Raw genomic sequence first — 20618 nt, forward strand, 5'->3', positions numbered from 1 at the left:
AACACGCACAAACACGGGGAGAACGTCCAAACTCCGCACAGACTGAGCTTGGTTTGAACCCGCATCCGAATCCATAGCCCTGCGAGGCACCAGCGTTACCTGCTGTGCCTCCGTGCGGACCTGGACCGCAAACTCAACCCGGTTCTGCCGCAGCTCCTCTCACCCCGCTCATAGCAATAATTAGAAAGCGTCGTTTTGACGGGTTCAAAATGAGACGGGCTGCAGGTGCGGCGCGGGCCTGTTTTACAGCTGTGTTCGAAAGCATTTTTCTAATTATCACCATGCTGTACAATCGTTATGCTTACTGATGCCTGAGAATGTGCTGCTGGGAAATGTACGGGCCTTGCCGTCCGCATGCTGGCGCCAAAAATGGACCCGCTGATTGCTATGCAGAATTAAATTGGAACGAAGTTTTTTAATTTTGGGCTTTTGTTTATTGGACTCCCTCCAATCACACGCAAGTTAATCATATTTTTGATTGTCCCTGCACTACGTGTAAGCAATAAATACTGCGGCTGAAAAGTAGCAATCCAGAAGTCCTGCACGGATATTTTAGCGGCAACGTTTTGTAAGGCGCTGAACGCCAGGGTCCGAGTCATGGCGTGGCTAAATAGCACCAGAAAGCTAAGGCAAAACAACAAATTGGTTCTCAACTTACAACGACTCGAATTCACGATGGCCGTCAACCACATTACGTGATTTTTTTGAGTCCCGAAATTTCGTCGGAACGTCTGAAGACCACCTCTCCATCTGCTGCTCGACATGACTGGGTGGCCGTGCTCCCGCAAGGTGCCGTATTCCTTATTGGCTCAGACGCCGATTCTGTTTCATTTACAAAAACGTAAATAAGTGCTTTATTTACAGAATGTTTGAAGTTACTTTCTTAAAAAATAGCTAGTTATAGAAATCCTGAGTATTCTGGCGGTGCAGAAACACACGTGACATGTGAAACCACTTGTCCCATATGGGGTCGGGGCGAGCCGGAGTCTAACCCGGCAACACAGGGCGAAAGGCTGGAGGGGGAGGGGACACACCCAGGACGGGACGCCACTCCATCGCAAGGCACCCTGAGCAAGACTCGAACCCCAGACCCACCGGAGAGCACGACCCAGTCCAACCCACTGTGCCACCGCGCCCCCCTCAGTACAGAAACGTAAAAGCAAAAGAAAACAGTATCGTATTTATATTATTCCATATTAGCATTAGTAACATGTGAAATTGATGAAAAAGTATAACAAAGAACTGTTATAAAAATCGCATTCATGCTTGTTAGCTGCTTATATTTCCTTGTGGTGTATTTAATACAGTGCAAGGGGATTTGTGACTTGTGACAAAGTCGTCAGAACAGAACCCCTTTGTAATTCATGGACCACCTGTACGATGTATGATACGATGTATCGTGCATGTGGCGGTGTTTGTCACTTGCCAGATGTCTCTTCCAGCCCGAGTTCTGACTTATGAGTTCTAAATGTTATTCTGGCTATTCATAGCCCGGTTTGCGTTCGCTGTTTCGAAGGTGAGACGTTAGATGTTACAAACACGAGGAGCCACGTGAGAGACCCTTCGCCCTGGGAACGCCTCAGGGCCTCGGGAAGCTGTTCCAGATGTGGAGAGACACGGATGCTGCCTTGGCCCGTCACCTCTTCTCCAAACACCAGACCGGTCTTGAGGAACACGTCCTCCTATGGGCGGCGCATGCGTCATCGCTCCTTCCACGCCACGGCTAGCGGCACCGCATGTGAGGCCCTCGGTAGTCCCGCCACATCAAGAAGCGCACGTGCAGACACGCTTGGGGGCGGGGCACCGCACAGGGGGCGGGGCCCGGCAGATGGCGCTTCCCGCGGGACCTTCCAGACTCGGGCAGACGCGAGCTTTCGCGGTCTCCGGAACTAGCTGTCGCCGGGCGCTCTCGAGCTGCCGATCCCAACCAACATAGCTTGAGCCTTTCATCTGAATCCTGATTTATGTCCTGCGAAGATGCTCTGCACAGCAGTCTGGGAAAAGTCCTGCAGTCTGGCAGACAGATCTGCGTCTGATGCACGAGTTATTATTAGCCACCGGATTAGACGGTTGGGTCACAATAAGGCAAAGACAGTTTGCGTCTGCTGCTGAAATCCGTATCACTGACTCCCATGCCGGATGCATAGAACACAGGACGAACACAGGACCCGCTTTGCGGTAAAAGCAGACCAGCGATGCCAGTCAAGTTCACCTCTCATTTGGAAATGAGAGGCCGTTTTTATAGAAATGGAGAATTTAGAAACTGAGCTTATACACTCTACCATGACCCGTTGCTGATACTTTTCCATTTATAATTATGACTCATTCTGTAAGGCACATGATGAAATATTATTAAAAATCACATACATTTGTTTTGTAACTATAAACTATTCATCTTTGTCCAAGGCAATTTGCAATATTAGTGTACGATGCGAAGCTCCTTATGATCGCTCATCCAGTCACACCGCAGGATGACATTTACTAGAGTAAATCAGCGCAAGCGCCTCGAACGTGGGTGAAAATTCTGGATTTAAATAATAATCCGAATCATTCGGAATTCGAGTCCTTCGATCAGCTGTAAACTTGAATTATAAACTTCCCTTGACAGCGCTAACCGCCGCGCCACCTGCTGCTTGCGTAAGATCGACCGAAAAGTGGGGGGTTCATCTCAAATGTACGAAACGCCGTTCACGTCGTTTCTCGCTTTATAGGGCCGGTCGAGCAGGAGATGTATAGTGAGGTTACGAAGGAGTGAGCGCGAATGTCGGAAGGCGATCGCGTGGATGGCGTTCGGTTCGAAGAGAACTGCTTGGCGCTTTCGTTCCCGGTGGGCCTGCGAGCGAGGAGCCCCCGAGAGGCAGCGCCGTCCGATTCGTTAGGCGTCTATGACGGGCTGCGCTTCGCCGCCCTGCATACAAATCAGCGTGGCGCTCCGTCCGAGGATAAAGAGACAGTGTGGAAGAGCTGCGCCCTCCAACCCCCTCGCCCTTTGATGGGACGCAGGTGTCCTGTTGTCGCCGGAGCGGGGGCCGCGCCGATCAAAGGCCCCCCGCACCTCTGCCCTCGTCCGTGAGGAGGTGTCAAAGCCCCGGGCTCTTGCCGCTCTCCCCTTCCACCCAGCGATGGTGTTGAAACCTGCGATCGCTGCTAACCGTGAGGCAAATAGCCAGGGCCGGGCTGCGAGCCATCGATTCAGAATAAATACTCCATTTCTGAATTTTTTCCAACGTTCGAAATGCTTTTACCTTCACTTTCTCGTGGTGACACACCGTTCACACACACACACACACACACACACACACTTATATATAAGGTTACCCGGAGCCAAAGTGTAGAAATTCTGCTGCGGAGCCATGCATCATGCAAGGCGTGCGGCTGACGGACGGGGGCGGAGGTTAAAAGCCGACCACAATCTCGGAGATGGCCGACGGGATGGAATGAATGAGCGATCGCAGGCACCGCCACAGAGAGGCCTGTGAGAGACCTCCTGCTGTTCGCACTAATGGCTCGATGGAGAGCTCACAGCAACCTCCGCGCTGCCAGCAGCTGTGAGTGACACCGAGTATTGGTGAAACACGGTGTATTCGCAGGGCTTCTAGAGGAGAGGTGTGTTGTCTTTATTATTATTAGTATTATTGTTGTTTAAATTGACATTTATTTATTTTGCAGACACTTTTCTCCAAAGTGACTTTCGATGAACTCTACGTAGTGTTATCAGCCCACACACCTTATTCATCATGGTGACTTAAACTGCTCGATACACTACTTACACTGGGTCACTCATCCATACATCAGTGGAACACACTCTCTCTGTCACTGTCACTCACACACTATGGGTGAACCTGAGCAGCATGTCTTTGGAGTGTGGGAGGAAACCAGAGCACCTAGAGGAAACCCACGCAGACACGGGGAGAACATGCAAACTTCACGCAGACTGAGTGGGGATCGAACCCACATCCTCTTACACCCCCCAGGCACTGGCACTGAAAAACAGCAGTGCTACTATTCACAAGGATGTTTCCATATGGTTCTGTAAATGGAATAGATGGAAGACAATTATTACAATAAAGCCGAAACTTGTGTTTAAAGCACCTTATGATGAGTTAAATGTTTGGACAGCATGGTTATTTTTGCTTATATCAATTCATAGTTAGTGACTTGGGGGCACGGTGGTGCAGTGGGTTGGACTGGGTCCTGCTCTTTGGAGGGTCTCGGGTTCGAGTCCCGCTTGGGGTGCCTTGCATCAGACTGGCGTCCCGTTCGGACAGCGTGCGTGGGTTAGTGACTTGATAAAGGGTTCTACAACAGGAGTGGGATTCAAACCTAGGACCTTCTGATTTCAGGAGTAGAGCCCTAAACAGCTCACTGCCTGCATCCTGCGGTAGCTGAGCTGTGTTCTGTACAGTGCGGAAGGGAACCAAAATTGTCTTTGATCCATATAAACTGTTACGAGAGATCTGTCAGGAAATTGTGGGTTTTTGTTTCTGTTTTATGTTACTGACAGAGTTTCTTAAGAAGACAGCGAGAGATAAAGCTCCTCTGTTTTACTCCGTTTAGCTGTAAATATATCCCCAGATAATTTTTTTTTCCTGAAGATAATGCATTTCCCTGTCAGTGGATTTATCCGAGTTTTAAGTAATACCCTAAAGACTGAAGCAGATTTTGGCTGCGATCAGGACACACTTGTCTTTCAGCATCCTTCTCCGTTCACCAGAAATCACCCATTTTTCTCCTCCCGGTTCGGAGGGATGCGAACCAGCACGTGCCTTTGGCCTTGTACGGTTTGCGGTTCCCGCTGCTCAGGGGTGATGACACATCTTGATCAATGTGTCCCCCTGGCCCATGACCCCAAGCACATGATCAAAGCCCTTCTGGACAAAGAGCTGCTGTGTCTTACAAGTGTGAAATATTTTTGGACTTTGAAGACATGATCGGGAAAGAACAAATACCTATTACTTATATTTGTTATGGGGGTGCGGTGGCGCAGTGGGTTGGGTCGCAGTCCTGCTCTCTGGTGGGTCTGGGGTTTGAGTCCCGCTTGGGGTGCCTTGCGGCGGGCTGGCGTCCCGTCCTGGGTGTGTCCCCCTCCCCTTCCGGCCTTACGCCCTGTGTTACCGGGTAGGCTCCAGTTCCCTGTGACCCCGTATGGGACAAGCGGTTCTGAAAATATGTGTGTGTGTGTGTGTGTGTGTGTGTGTGTGTGTGTGTGTGTGTGTGTGTGTGTGTGTGTGTGTGTGTGTGTGTTATGGGGGGTGCGGTGGCGCAGCAGCTTTGTCCTGTGCCTGCTCGCTGGTGGGTCTGGGGTTTGAGTCCCGCTTGGGGTGCCTTGTGATGGACTGGTGTCCCATCCTGGGTGTGTCCCCTACCCCTCAAACCCTGTGCTGCTGGGTTTGGCTCCGGTGTGCTGCAACCCCACTTGGAACAATTGCTTTCAGTGTGTGTGTGTGTGTATATACATATATATTTGTTTTGACACCTTTGTCCAGGACAGCTGAGAATGTTAGGCTTGTATCCTGAGCTATGTACCCTGATTTACCCTTTTTGGGAAAACACACTTTTTAGTGCAGGTACCTTCATCAAGGATACTGCAGAAGGAGGTGGGATTCAAGCCCGGGACTTTGGGTTACAAGGCCACAGCTCTAACTGGTCCACTACCTGCACAACTACATACACACAAACACACACATTGTCTGAACCGCTTGTCCCATTCGGGGTCGCGGGGAGCCAGAGCCTAACCCGGCAACACAGGGCGTTAGGCTGGAGGGGGAGGGAACGCACCCAGGACGGGACGCCAGTCCATCGCAAGGCACCCAAGGCGGGATTCGAACCCCAGACCCACCGGAGAGCGGGACCCGGTCCAACCCACTGCGCCCCCCCCACAACTACTACTTTATAATTTAATAAGGACTGCTGAACCATCCCGAAAGAAAAGGTTGCTATCCCCTCATGTGCTCTACATGAAAACAAGGGAAGTTTATAATTCAAGTTTACATCTTAATTCATCTGGCTGATGCTTTTCTCCACGGCATCTTGCAATGTTAAGCTTGCAGTGATTTACCTGGTTATACAGCACTGTATAGTACTGTATCAATTCAGTTTCAGTGCCTCACTCGAAGGTACTGCAGCAGGAGTGGGGATTCAAACCCTGGCTCTTACAGGGCACGGCAGCAGCTCCTGCCGTTTCACCACCTGCTGCTTGTATTTGGTTTCATTCCAAAAACATTGAATATCCTACCATGGTATGTTTACAGTAACTGAAATTGACTGCTTCTCATTCACATTTGTTTCTTACCCTAAACTGATGATCACTTGGAGGTGTATGTCCTTGGTGCTCCTCGCTTCTATTATAGGTGGGATTGATAACCCGGACTGCGGTGCTTTGCTGCTCCGCTGCGGTCTGACCGTCCATTTGACCTCAGATTACCCCTCATTGATCCACAGCTCACGTCCCGTGTCTTTCCTGCCTTAAGTAGGAGTTAAGTGTTTTATTTGCTGCGTGCTGCTGACCGTTTATTCCACAGGGTTCCGGATTATTTGTTGACTTGGGAAGAGTTTGGGAAAGACTGTGAGGCTATAATATCCCTTAGTGACGCGGTTACATGCTCTCCACGAATATCTGTGGAAGATTCCCTATCGTGGCCATGTTTCTCAATGTCATTCGACGCATGATGGTTTTAGCGTGCGGCCCCCTCAGGACCGAATTCCTACGTAAGGAGCCACTTCGCTGTTTGCATCCGTATTGATTGGCACACACACACACACACACACACACACACACACACACACACGTATACGGACATTATGTTCCTTGCTCTAATATAGTGACGTATATGTCTAATATATGACATATATTCATTCAAAAATTGCAATATCTTGAATTCCAACTGTAAATAACACTGTCTAACTAAATAATGTCATAAATAAAAATGAACTTACATTGCATATGTGTGTAAGTGCCAAGATGAAGCCAACCCATAGCAACCACTCGCATGGTTTTCAAGGCAAGTCAAGGAAATAGAGGTGGGTTGCCAGGTCCTTCCTCTGCATGACGGGGGAGGCAAACACAGGGAGAAAGACAGGTCCACCACACCCCAAGCAGGACTCAAACCCCACACCTGCCACACGGCAAGGCACCGGCCAAACCCACTGTGCCACCGCACCCCCCATGATATGTGTTCTACAGATCTTTAATTTATAAACATGTACACACTATACAGGTTGTAATATTTTCTTTAAAAAATATATTTTACGACTTTTTCTCTTACATTTCTTGTGCAATTCTTTGTAATTGTGCTGTGATCATATTATTTATCCATTGAAACACTCAACCTCTTGGCATTTTTCTCCAGTTGGTAGACCAACCATAAGCAGCTAATGGAGCCAAGCAAAGCAAGAGACCTACAGACCTCGGTCATGTGGTCACTATCTCACAGTGTTATTGCGCTTGTTTCATCCTCATTTTCACTGTGCTTCCTGGCATCCCAGCTCCTCATCCACATGGCGAAGTGCTCGGGTCCTTTACCTTTTTTGGCCAGCAACCTCTTTAAAAATACGAGAAAAGTCCATGACCCCTCCTAGAAAAATATCCATAAATAAATTTGGAGAAGAGGGTGCGGCGGTGCAGCGGGTTTGGCCGGGGCCTGGTCTCTGGTGGGTTTGGGGTTCAAGCCCTGCGTGGGGTGCCTTGCAACGGACTGATTCCCCGTCCGGAGTGTGTCCTTGCGCCCTGTGTTGCCGGGTTACCCTCCAGCTTTCCGTGACCCCACTGGGGCTAAGCCGTTTCAGAAATCTGGAGATAATATTATGTGACCAATAGTAATAACATGGCAATATTTTTATTTATGATGTTATTTAGTTAGACAGTGTTATTTACAAACAGGCCTGCTCATCACAAACCCTCTTAAGGTTATACAAAGATCCCCAAGGGGTCTCTGGTTAAGAGCCCCTGACATACTGCTGTTTCCCCATCAGAACCCAGGCCACAAACCATACATACATATGCTCAATTTAGAATAATGACCTAAAACAGAAATATTACTGCTTTTACAGTCATTCATTTCGGATATGTTTTTATCTAAAGTGACGCACATCTCAGAGAAGAATGGAAAAAGTGCATTACGCCAAGAGAAGGAGAGATTTGATTCCTGAAGGTAGTCAATTTGTCACATACCGCTGTATTAACCGGCGTACATCACACGAGTAGCTGTATACAGGGTTTGTTCGGAATTGTTAAACGTAGTACGAGTTTATGGAGCACATCGGGGATGAGGGGGAGAAGTGAGATGTGTTTTCTTCTTATCCCTGTGCTGTATCTAAGGCCAGTTTGGTGGTAGTGTGAAGGCTTTGCAGTGGAGGCCACCGGGGGGGGGGGTGTGCTGCAGGCTGGCCGTGCCCCGCCGGACGACGGCGGGCTGCCGTCGGCCCTGTCCATCTGTCAGAGTCCTGGTCCTCGTCTGCACGTCGTTGTTGTGTTGAAAGGCTTCCCGTCTGGCGCACTGCAAACACACTGGCTAATTAACCTCTATAAGGGAGCGGGAACGGGTCCGCCAATAATTAGCCCTTTTCAATGTCCGAGTCACAGCTTCCTTTAAGGTTGCGGGATCGGAGCCCGCTTTCGCGAGCGCTCGCGCGCCAAATGCACGCCGCTTCGGCCAAGCACTCAACGTATGGGAGAAAATCGAGTTCCCCCTGAAAAGGAAATGCGCTCCGCAGCGGGGAAGCGGGCGGCATTGTCATGTAAATAGTGTGAAAATACCAGCGTTCGCTGTGCGGCGCTGAAATGAATGCGGTGTCTGTCCACGCTTCGCGAGCGCGGCCGAAAATGGACTCTTTTCATGTTTATATGTAAATCGAGGCTGTACTTTAGCAGCAGGTCTGTTTAAAAGCCGTAGAGAAAGTCCACCTGCAGGCTAGATTCCCCTTTGCACGCACTCGTCTCGGCCCGGGACGGCGGTCATTGTTCGGCAGGGTCCCCGCTGAGCGCTGCTTCCATCGCAGGGAGGCCGGGGCTGATGTGTTGCGTAGCCGGAGAAAAGCAACCGCAATAATAACAGTAGCAGTAGTTTAAACTGTTCCATAGGAAGGCCGTTTACAAACACGGTGCTGTGAATAAGTATTTGCCCCCTTCCTCATTTCCTCTATCACTGCATATTGTTGACGCTGAATGGTTGCACTGGCTGAGGGGTGCGGTGGCGCAGCGGGTTTGGCCGGGTCCCGCTCTCTGGTGGATCTGGGGTTTGAGTCCTGCTTGGGGTGCCCTGCAGTGGACTGGCGTCCTGTCCTGAGTGTGTCCCCTCCAGCCTTCCACCCTGTGTTGCCAGAGTAGGCTCAGGTTCGCTGCGACCCTGCTCTGGACAAACGGTTTCAGCCAGTATGTGTGTTTGCACTGAGTTTTCAGCCAGCATCTGTTAGTCAATGGTCACCCGATGAACATAAAACATACACATTGTCCCAAGCAGGGTCGTGGTGAGCTGGAGCCTAACCCGGCAACACAGGGCATAAGGCTGGAGGGGGAGGGGACACACCCAGGACGGGACGCCAGTCCATCGCAAGGACCCCGAGCAGGACTTAAACCCCAAACCCACTGCAGAGCAGGAACCGATCAAACCCATTGTGCCACCACACCCCCAACATAAAGCATATTTTTTGCGTATTTATTTAATGAAGAAAGGTGTCCAACACCAGGCTGGCACTATGTGTTACGCTTAATAACTGGTTGGGCCACCGTCAGCTGTAATCGCTGCAACCAAATGCTTCCTGTAACTTAATATGAGACGTTTGAATCGCTGTGGAGGTATTTTAGCCCGCTCTTCCCTGCAGATAAGTTAAATCGGAAACACTGGCATAGATTTTCGAGCTCGAGCTGCTGATTTCAGGTCCCGCCACAGCATCTCCAGCACGACTGGTTGCAATCAAGCCTGGCCGTGTTCAGTCAGCTGACTCTAATCATCCTTTTAATTGGGTTGAATGAACTAGGGGGTAATTTCTTTTTTTTTTACCCTATGTTCACCCAGGTGCCCTTTATCCAACATTAGATTTTTGCCAAAGTCCTGACATTAAGCATCAAAAACTTGCAACAAGAGTAAACAGCAAGAACTACTTTTTCACTGCCTTGTATGCTAATATGGCAATAAGATGCATGATCTCTTGTAATGCGCAGCTTTTCCGCTGCGGGTGAACTTGCTGCTGTTAGTGGCAGTAACCGTAATTGCTTTTCCATTTGTCATATCGGGGCCGGTGAAGCTCTGTATTATACATGTGACATTTAAATATGAGCGCTGCTTCCCGCATGTAGACAGCGGTGAGGCTATTGGATGTATCAGCCTCTGGGGATACTGGGATGGATGGAGCGAGGACGATGGCTGAGGGGTTCGGCAGCTGGGAAAGGCCAGCTCTGCCACAGCGAGGGAGCGCAACATGACTTGTGTGTTTGTTTTCAGGACAGGCACCCCCACAAGTGGCCTCTCCCCCTCCCACTATTGAGAGGAGGGCTCTGTGGCGACCGTTCAGCAGTCACTTGTCAAGTGCTTATCCTTCCTGTTGCTAAGGACAGCGCTCAGACAACACCCCCCCAGTCTCAGATTCCCCAGCATACCCAGTCTGTCCATGTGGACTCGCTCAGCCAAGCAGACCCAGGGTGCGACTTGCTCTTAAGCATCTATAAGTAACATTACAAGTATTTACCACTTATGAAGCAGGGTATTCCTATTGGTACCAATCCAGGGGAAGTACCTTGTTCAAGGTCACTGCGGCAGGAGTGGGAGTCAAAGTGGCAACCTTCAGACTGAAAAGCAACGGCACGAACCGGGACACTACCTGCTGCCCCTGAAAGCCTCTTCGTAGCTGGGGTGCCAACTCACCACTCAGGACTTCTGTGCCTTAGCCATTCAGGCAAACATCAAATGTTCCTTGACCTTCGGAGAGATTGAGCTCATAATCCCTGGCTTACAGCACCGCTGTTCAACTCCTGAGGGCTGGAGCCTGAAAAACAGCGTTAACACTTCATACTGAGACCACTCATTTCACCATTATTCACAATCAGTCTCTACTATTAGCCTGTGTATATAGGCATTATTCAAACAAAATTATGCTTTTGTGAGTAGGGTAAAAATGTAGTAAAGGTCGAAATGTCCTACAGCAGTTTTTAGTTCAGTGTTCAGTGGTGTTGTACTCTTGGCTGAGGTGTATGAGGCTATGAGGGAATTAGGTGCCAGGTCTTCCAAGAAGATGAAGGAGTTACCAGTTTGACAGTGAAACTTTGAGAAGGGTTGCCATGGTGACGTGGCTCGTACTTATCCCTCGTCCCCTTGCGCTTTCCAGAGCCCTCGGACAAGACTTGGTGGGCCTAATTTCACCAGTTCCCAGGGCTGAGTTTCAACATGGTTTACTATTCAATTAGCGTTGATTAGAATAAATTAAAGAAGGCCCCAGTGTCACTGTCCTTCCCACACTGGGACACGGGATCGAGACGAAGGGTGAACCGAGGGAAGGGAAACTAAACTAAACTTCGCTCTGCTGTAGAAACATGATCTCTTAATCATCAGCACAAACCCATCCGAGCATTTAAATGTGTAGGGGCACCGTACGTCTATTTGACAGCGAGGAGCAGTATTTCAGAGACCAAGATGACTACGGCAAAGAATATATAATATACAATATATCATATATGAATTTACAAGTGTGTAATTTATACAGTGAACCCCAGTCATTTCGTTAGCTACTGAAATATATGAATCTGTTATGACTAGAAACTAGAGAATGTTTATGTTTTGGAGCCACTACGTCATTCTGGGGCGCGGGGATGGAGGGACAGATGATCCGTTGAGTCCGGCTGAGTGTCGCGTACCAAAACAGCTCTTTGGGTGAATTACTGGCCAACAAAACAAATACAGTATGCAGAAATATGGCCTTGAAATTTAAGCTTTGCTGGTCATAAAGACATTGACTTGGCTTATAAATTCAACTCTGCGTGTGTTTGTGCGGGCATGTGTATGTGTGTGTGCACGTGAGCGGGCGTGTGTGTGTGTACGTGTGCACAATAGCAACGGCTCGCACATTTCAAATGCAGCTTTTGAGCCGGAATGGATTTTAGACCTCGAATCCCAGCAGTCGCACTAAATCCCCTGGTTAGAACTGATTTAATCTGCGGTAAATTCGCACAAGGGATGGAAGGCTGGAATGTGGAGCAGAGCTTATCAACGTCATATCGAGGGTCTCCTTTTGTCAAGGACCGGGGTTCGGGGCCGATGGTACGAGATCTGGATCCTGCACCTGAAGCCTTGCTTGGTACACGTCACAGTCACACACCCCCTCTCCGCTGTGGTTTGAGATTTAAACACAGCTCTTTTGTTTTATTGAAAAAACACACACCGTATATACGCTTTGTCGTGTTCGCTGATATTCTGTTACAAGCCTTTGAAGGGAGTCTGGAGGGTACTGTGCTATATGATTTTGTAAGGATTGCTGCCGGTAGCTATCTTTGTTCTGCTCATCATCTAACACCTTCATCACCAACACCCTACAGTTTAGATTTGCATTTATTCATTTTCTCCAAAGCGACTTACAATGTTAAGCTACTTACAATCATTTTCCCATCTGTACAGTTGGGCAATTTCATTGGAACAATTTAGATACCAAATACCTTGCTCAATGGTACTACAGCTGGAGGTGGGGCTTGAACCCATGACCTTAAACACTACACTAGCAGCTGCTGTGGAAAGTATGACAGTAGTGCATTAAGCTCCATGCTCCCTGCTGACCAGGTTTGTACATCTCGGAGTACAGTTGCAACATGCGTTAAAGGATATTCCAGAGGAGAGGCCGGTACGATTTCCATCAGGGCCCCTCGTGGGGGACAATCAGGGCCGCTCTGTGGCCGCCGAGGGTCAGCAGCTCGGTCAGATCTAGTAGGAGTCTTACTGCGCCAGCCACCCCCAGCGATTCTGTCAGCTCGGCAGGGTTCCAGGGAGCAGTGTCGGCATCGCGATACACTAACTGGTCCCACCTGTCAACAGGAGAGGAGGAAGCAGCGGGTCAACGCAGATCCTGCGTCCTGCACCGAGTCCCACTCGAGTTCCCCGTAGGAGCATCCTGCATTCCAGCTGTCAAGTCAACTGCCTACTACATCTGCTCCTTATAATCCTTACACAGTGCTGTGGCTCAACAGTTCCCCAAGTTGAGTTGCTTTTTAAGAAAAGAAATTGCACTCAGACAGCCTAATGCAGCGGTGCCCAACTATCCTTCATTATAGATATTTATGTATAGCCTTTGTGAATTGGAAACGTGAACTATGACGACTGTGCGTTGCTACAGATGATCCCCGTCAGTTCTTTGTGCGTAGGCGAGTTGTTGGGAACAGCAACGTGAGGGCCTCGCTTTACACTGCCCAGTGCCGGAGGACGTGCCCACGTGGACCTCTGCGCCGCGATGATCGGCGGCTTGTGCCTGTGCCTACGAATGTGGCCGTGATGCTCCGCCCTGTGTCGTTTCTCACAGAGGCGTAAAGTAGGTTCTTGAAGTTTGTTCGCCAGCCAAGATTAACGTACTTTTGCTAATGAAGACCACAGAGGAGATGGCCCCGCATAATCTTACCAGATGATTAAGTACAATTCATGCCTTTATTTGGGGGCAATTTCGATGCAAGATTGCTAATTGCCTTCTTTCCAAACTGATTGAATTAGTGTACAAAGACTTGTCCCATCTTTAATTCCCAGGCTTGGTGATGCCCTGTTGAAATTCAGCCCAAATCAGAAAGAAAACGACTTGAATTATGTGATCTGCAGACAACACAGATGGGTAATTACTTCTTAGCTTTAATTATTGATTTGCTTAGCGGATGCTGTCATCTTCATAGACTTGATAGCGATCATGTCGTTGCAGCAATAAGTCCAGTTCCTTAACCGCTGGCCCCCAGCCCTTGTTTTAAGCCTGGAGCGAGGCGCGAGTGAGGGTCGGTGGAAGTTAAGTATGGGTGTACATTATGGGTGAACCAGTATGGCTTCCAGCTTGGAAGACATCAATTCCTGTTCCAAGAGAAATACACGTAAATATGTGATAATGGAAGGGGGTGCGGTGGCGCAGTGGGTTGGACCGCAGTCCTGCTCTCCGGTGGGTCTGGGGTTCAAGTCCCGCTTGGGGTGCCTTGCGGCGGACTGGCGTCCCGTCCTGGGTGTGTTCCCTTCCCCCTCCGGCCTTACGCCCTGTGTTGCCGGGTAGGCTCCGGTTCCCCGTGACCCCGTAAGGGACAAGCGGTTCTGAAAATGTGTGTGTGTGTGTGTATGTGATCATGGCAATTAAGTATGATAAACAGTATCAGTGAAAAGTGTGAGTTCACCTGGGCGACACCTGTATGGGATGAGCGAAAGGGACGAGTGAAAGCAAAGCAACCTCCAAGTGTCCTGCATCTCTGACAACGTCTGTAGAAGAGCTGAGAAGACACAGCACCTCATTTCCTGGTCAAATTTGTTCCTGTACTCAAACTTTTGACTGGAACTGTGTCTTATGTATATGCATATGAATGCATACGCACCCACACTGTTTAATTCCAGTAGTTATATGTCTACCTTGGTTAGTGTGCACTGGGTATATTTTAGATCGCTAATGAACGTCTACGTACCGTATGTTATAATCGTACATTTGAAAATATGCTTGTCTTTCAGTTTGCTGTCGCACAGATGCAAATGGTCGCAGCGGAGGGAAGGTCTCCCAGTTCCTCCCTGCCTTTGATAGCACATAAACAGGCATGACAGCATTATTCGGCCCCCTTCCCTCCCAGCCGCCGTTTCTTGTCCCTTTGTCCTCGCGAAAGCGCGGTAATGGTCGAAATCGCCCGCCTAATTAGCCGCACTCCTCTATTGGCCACACAGCCTTGTGTTCTCGCTCGGCTCCTCATTGTGAGGGGGCGCCCGGAGAGGCACAGAGAAGCAAAGACCACCGGGTCACCGCTAACTGTTGCCTTCCCTCCGACCACAATCGCGGCCGCTGCAGCCGCGCGGAGGAGAAACGGCCCCAGTGCTACGCCTTCGCCTGCTTTGGCGCGCTTTTTTTTTTGTTGGGGTGACAAAACCTCTCATGTCTGTACCCTGCCTTTCCGGAGCTTTTCTCTTACTTGCTTTGAATGGCGCCCTCCCCCCTTCTGCAACCCATACATTCACAATTCATACACAGGTCACTATTTTTTTCCCCTCCCGTCTTGTTTTCCTGATGCTTTTATATTAAAGATCTGGCCTGAATATAGCGGCGCGTAATGAGCGCGTTGCTACCCGGGCAGGATGTGAATAGTATTACAGCGCCGAGGTAGAACGAGCGGTGGGTTCGACTGGGGGGGGGGGGGGGGGGGGCGATGTACAGAGCAGACTGTGGGTTTGCTGGATCAACGAGGCTTCACAACACTGGACAGTTCACAACTGGAACTATAAAAATATAATTCCAGGTCCTCATTTTGGTGGAGAACATTGTCTGGTAGACATAGCAGTCACCCCCAAGCAAAGCCAATTCCCGTTCCTTTGTGGTGAATTATAATATTTTGTCAGCGCTCACTTGGGAAACGTACCGATCCCGATTTTTCTTCTCTTTTCTCCTTTTTTATTTGCTTAGCAACAAAACAGGAGAGGGTGAAGACAGTATCAGAATCCGCATATGTACGGCTCCAAGAACCGCTCGGTGCATTGCGGTATTTCGCAGGGTCATGCGGCTGAAAGATCCAAAAAAAGTGACCTTATCCTCCAGAATTTATTTATATGAAATACTGCTCCTGACCTTCGGGTCAGGTATTCACTTTGTTTATGGCGAAAAAGGCTCATCGCTTGAGTCAAACACGTTATGAAGGTAGCTTGTAGCGTATCGCTCCGCTTTTTGTGAATTTTCGACGTTTGGTCAACACTCGCTTGGGAAATGCACCGATCCTGATTTTCTTCTCCCTGACACAAATGCGCGAAGATGTATTTTAGCTGCAGAATTTAAGAGGCGTGTGCTTTCGGGCTGGGAAAGCTGGAGCGCATTCGGTCATTGTAGCAACAAGCTAAGCTAAGTCAAACACGCTCCTCTGCTTTAACAGCACAGAACGTACGTCAGTCGCATTCGAAGCCACGTCCTTGTAGATTGCGCAAGACTTACCACGTAAACATCCATTATTGTGTCTGCGTTTGCAAGAACAATACGTTCCACGCTATGCGCTTGGTGTCCAGTGCAGTATTGTGGTACAAGCTGCAACCGCAGTGGTACATTAGCATTTTGACAGTATGTGTGGCAGTATCCAGTAAGCACTGACTGTCTTTTGTTGAGTCTTTACACCCTTTTTTGTGGATTCCTGCTCCGTGGATTCCTACTCACAACACTAACCGAGAACGCATTCCGCGACCCTGGGGTTGGGCACGTGACGGGATGAGAATTCGTGAGCCTCTCGCTGCTGCAACCAGAATTCTGTTTTGGCTGCTGAGAGTCTGAGAAAAAGTCAATGCCAAGAATAATATATCTTTTCTGCGAGACTGCTGGAGCAATGGGCGATTTATTAATTGTGCGTTTATGGCTCTCATTTTCCCCAGCATTCCATATTCTGTCTTACATGTTCAAAATGGGCCTTGTTCTCGCGCGGCGTCCTCCCGGAAAAAGCGTTTCATCCGAAGCCATTGCTGCGACGCCTGGTGAATATTTTTTGGGTAAGGTGCTTTCCTGGAGGGACAGGTGCGCACGGGTAACACGTTGGAGGACAATGTCCAGCCCATCTCTCCCCTTTTCCACCCTGGGCCTGCAAAGTGGGCCAACTGAAAGCCTGGGAGAGCACATCCTTGCTGTAATCGAATCACAGCTCCGTCACAGCAGCGTGACCCTGGTTAGAGCGAAAAAAGCCTTTTGTAAGTCTAGCTTCGTTTGTCTGGGGAAATTAATTTTTCTATTGAATTAATGCCAAGACCCGAAGGTTCCCGAATAGAGAGGTAATTGTGCTTCATAGCCGCCTATTCATGCCCGTCTGCGGATGATTTATAGTAGGAGCAGCGTTGCGAACGTAGATGTTAGATTTAGGAGTAAGGTCTTAATGCTATACAATGTCCGCACTGCAGCTCTGATTAAAGCTGACAGCTGAAAAAGCCATAGATGACAGCTGAATGCTAGACAGATGCAGCAGCGGTCTGGAAATGAGACTGGGACCATTGAGGTGGGTCAGGATGTAGTTCTGAACCAAATGTTTGAGCCATCAATGTCAACATGGGATGCTATGATTAAATTATTATGGGATCCTAGGACAAAATAATAATAATAATACACACACACACACACACATTTTCAGAACCGCTTGTCCCATACGGAGTCGCGGGGAACCGGAGCCCAACCCGGCCACACAGGGCGTAAGGCTGGAGGGGGAAGGGGACACACCCAGGACGGGACGCCAGTCCGTCGCAAGGCACCCCAAGCGGGACTCGAACCCCAGACCCACTGGAGAGCAGGACCTGGCCCAACCCACTGCGCCACCGCGCCCCCCATAATAATAATAATAATAATAATAATAATAATAATAATAATAATAATAATAAATAAGTTGTTATTTTTATTATTATTATTTTTATTATAGGGGGTGCGGTGGCGCAGTGGGTATTATTATTATTGTTATCATTATAAAAGTACTAACGCAGGGTATCTCCTAGGATTTTGGCAGTCGACTCTCAGGTTCCATGTCCTCAGCCACCACTACTGTGGGCGGGTTCCTGGGTGTGAATTGGTCCTTCGGGGGTGTGTTGTGTTTGTGTTACTGGACGAGCCCCAGAAATGTGAAATCGGCTGATGAGAGCCAGCAAGGTTAGAAAAAACAAAATCTGTCCATTTTCTAGTGGAAAAGGTCTGCATGTATTTTTCATTTATATTTTAAGACGAGGAAGCCGAAAAGAGTGCATATGGAAGCCGCTGCCCTTACTGGAGCGTGAGCAGAAAAACTCACTTGACAGTGTGTTGATGCTAGTTACATGAATTTAAAAGCAGTAGAGAAGTTGGTTGGGTTTCATAAAACCAAAGATCTGAGGTAGGAGATGTAAAACATCATTCATTTTCATTTTTTTATCCAAAGCAACAGATAGTTTATCTACTTTTGTTACTTGGTGTTTCACTTCTTTTATCAGGTTGACTTTTAACTCAAAGGTACGACCGCGAAGTCCCTTAGGGGACTTGACTTGGTGGAATTCAAATTCAAGAGAATGCCTGCTATGGTATACGGAAGCTAAATATGAATTTTAAAGTGCAAAGCCATGCTGAATATTTCACATTATCTTTGCCAGTCTAGTTTGTTGGTGTTTTATTTCAGTGTTTTTGTTTGGGGCTTTTTGATTTATTATTTTAATAATAATTATTGTTATAGGTTTTATTTCTACTGTTTTGTTTGGATTGTCATTTACTCAGTTGTTTTTCTTCGTGGCAGAAGATGCGTTAACACCCCCCACTTGTTGTTGCAGCTTGCCCCTCGGGCTTCTTCAAACCTGCCCAGGGGGGCGACTCGTGTCGGCCCTGCCCCATCAACAGCCGCACCACCAGCGAGGGTGCCTCCAACTGCATGTGTCGCAGCGGCTACTACCGCACCGACTCGGACCCGTTACAGATGCCCTGCACCAGTACGTACCCCGTCTATTCCTCTCCCGCACACCAGGATGCTGGACATAATGGGAACAAAGGGCCCCTAGGCGGCTCTCTTATGATCCACCATAAATATTGGAGCCGTCTGCTCAGCTCCTGCACCGAGTCCATCCAGGCAGTGCCCGGTCGCGGTTGGCCAGGCCCAGTTGGTGTGTTTCATCTATTCATGTGGCAGCGCTCTACCGGAGGGTTAGTGGACTGGACTCTGTGCGGGGAGAACTCCCATGCCTTTGTGGTTAGCTGAAAGGGGGGTCCGGAAAAAAAAAGAAAACTCATTTGAGCAGCCTCAACAAAGGGATTTGCATAAGACGAGCCTCCTGAGAAGAGGAGCCGTTTTGAATAAGAAAACGGGATTACTTTGCCGGTATTAATCTCAGTGGGCTCGCTGTGATTAAAGTGAGAAAATTAACACATTTTAGCATTCTCCTTCTCACGGGTTTCTAATAGCGGCACCGCCCGTCGTTTTAATTCACCTCCCAGAAAAGAAGTTGTTTATAAACAGTGGCATGTTGGAAAACCTAAATGGACACCAGGCAAGGCAAAGATGAATAGGCAAGCAGGTTCGTGAACAGATTTGCACAGAAGATGTGGGTGCGGTGCATCATTGTCGGTTGAGTTAACGTTAGTTCAGCATGTCCTTCTTCAGAAAACCCCCCCTTCTAATTAATTCCAGCAGGGCTACACCTGGATAGTAAGAGAGACCTTCCACTACACACACACAACGTCTGAAGCCGCTTGTCCCGAGCGAGGTTGTGGTGAACTGAGTTGGGGCTGGGGGAGTGAGGGGTGGGGGGCACACCCCGGATGGGATGCCAGTCTACCACAAGGCACCCTAAGCAGGACTCGAGCCCCAGACCCACCACAGAGCAGGCCCCAGCCAAACCTGCTGCACCACTGCTCCCCCCATCCCTCCATTGCAGTTAGTAAAATTTTTAGAAAGTCAGAGGTCTGGGTATGTTTACATTCTTGGACATTTTAAAACAGTAAATCCAGGTGTGTTGGTTGTTGCTTCAACTGGTTGCAGCACTATGGCTCGCTGTGGGGTCTTCAGCCCAGTTCATTACACTTTACTGATCTGAAATCCTGCAGATCTCCTTGTATTAAGTCCAAAACTGTCCCTAATTGAACTGGGTGACATTTACCAAACCATTGTGTTAGTTGAACATCCACACTGTGCTTTTTGGGTTGAAGAAATGAAATAATAGGGTTATAAAGCGAAGTGAAAACGATAAATGTAACTGCAGTGGCTCCTCAGGTTACGAACATAGTCAGGACCAGAAATCCGTTCATAACTTCAAGGTCACTTCTTCATCTGAGTCACTGTCAATAAGTAGACACCCCTCTATGTATCTCTTAAGGGTCTATAAAAAATTTTGGATATAACTATAAAAAATGAAAAATTTTGTAAAACTTCTGCCATTTTTATTAACTTTGATATACATTGAAATTAAAACTAATTTAAAATAAATACAGAAACACATCACCTTCAAAAATCCAGTTCTGTGCAGATTTATTTATTGAGGAACTGTTTTATCCCATGAACATGTAACAATCTAAATCTTGTTATTGATTGCTAATACTGAGAACACCAGACACAAATTGCGAACACTGTGGTGGACATTTGAATTTTGCAGCTCCACATTCCTCTACCGTCAGTTGTCCACTGGGAACATAAATACAGATAATTTTTGCTCTGCTACAAACAGACTTTAGACAATAGACAAGAAAATGTAGTGACAAATTAATTAACCTTAAAAAATTATATCTACAAAAAAGCGTTAACTAACTTTTCTTATGCAAGGACCTGGTCCAGAATGCTGAGAAAAAGAAAGAATGTAGGGTTGTGTTATAAATTCTTGCCTTTTATTCTTTTTAGAAAAAAGTGCGAAATAAAAATCTGTCCCATTGGAACATGGGAAGGTGGGTAAACTAGGGAAAGGAAATGTGCCACACTTGAGAAAAAAAAAAAAAAAAACTGCGTGGATATTTTATTTTACATAACC

At 48.2% G+C, this 20618-nt stretch overlaps 1 protein-coding gene across 3 annotated transcripts in view; it reads left to right on the forward strand.

Moving 5' to 3' along the window:
• ephb2a (eph receptor B2a) overlaps window positions 1-20618 on the forward strand; it is a 125288-nt gene that overhangs the window by 77297 nt on the left and 27373 nt on the right. For all 3 annotated transcript variants that reach the window (XM_018750634.2, XM_018750636.2, XM_018750635.2), the window contains exon 4: window positions 18438-18593. In XM_018750634.2, coding sequence (XP_018606150.1) covers window positions 18438-18593 — 156 coding nt within the window. The remainder of the gene's footprint in view (window positions 1-18437; window positions 18594-20618) is intronic.

Source organism: Scleropages formosus, chromosome 2 (assembly GCF_900964775.1).
Source record: "Scleropages formosus chromosome 2, fSclFor1.1, whole genome shotgun sequence".
In the NCBI taxonomy this organism is placed as follows: domain Eukaryota; kingdom Metazoa; phylum Chordata; class Actinopteri; order Osteoglossiformes; family Osteoglossidae; genus Scleropages; species Scleropages formosus.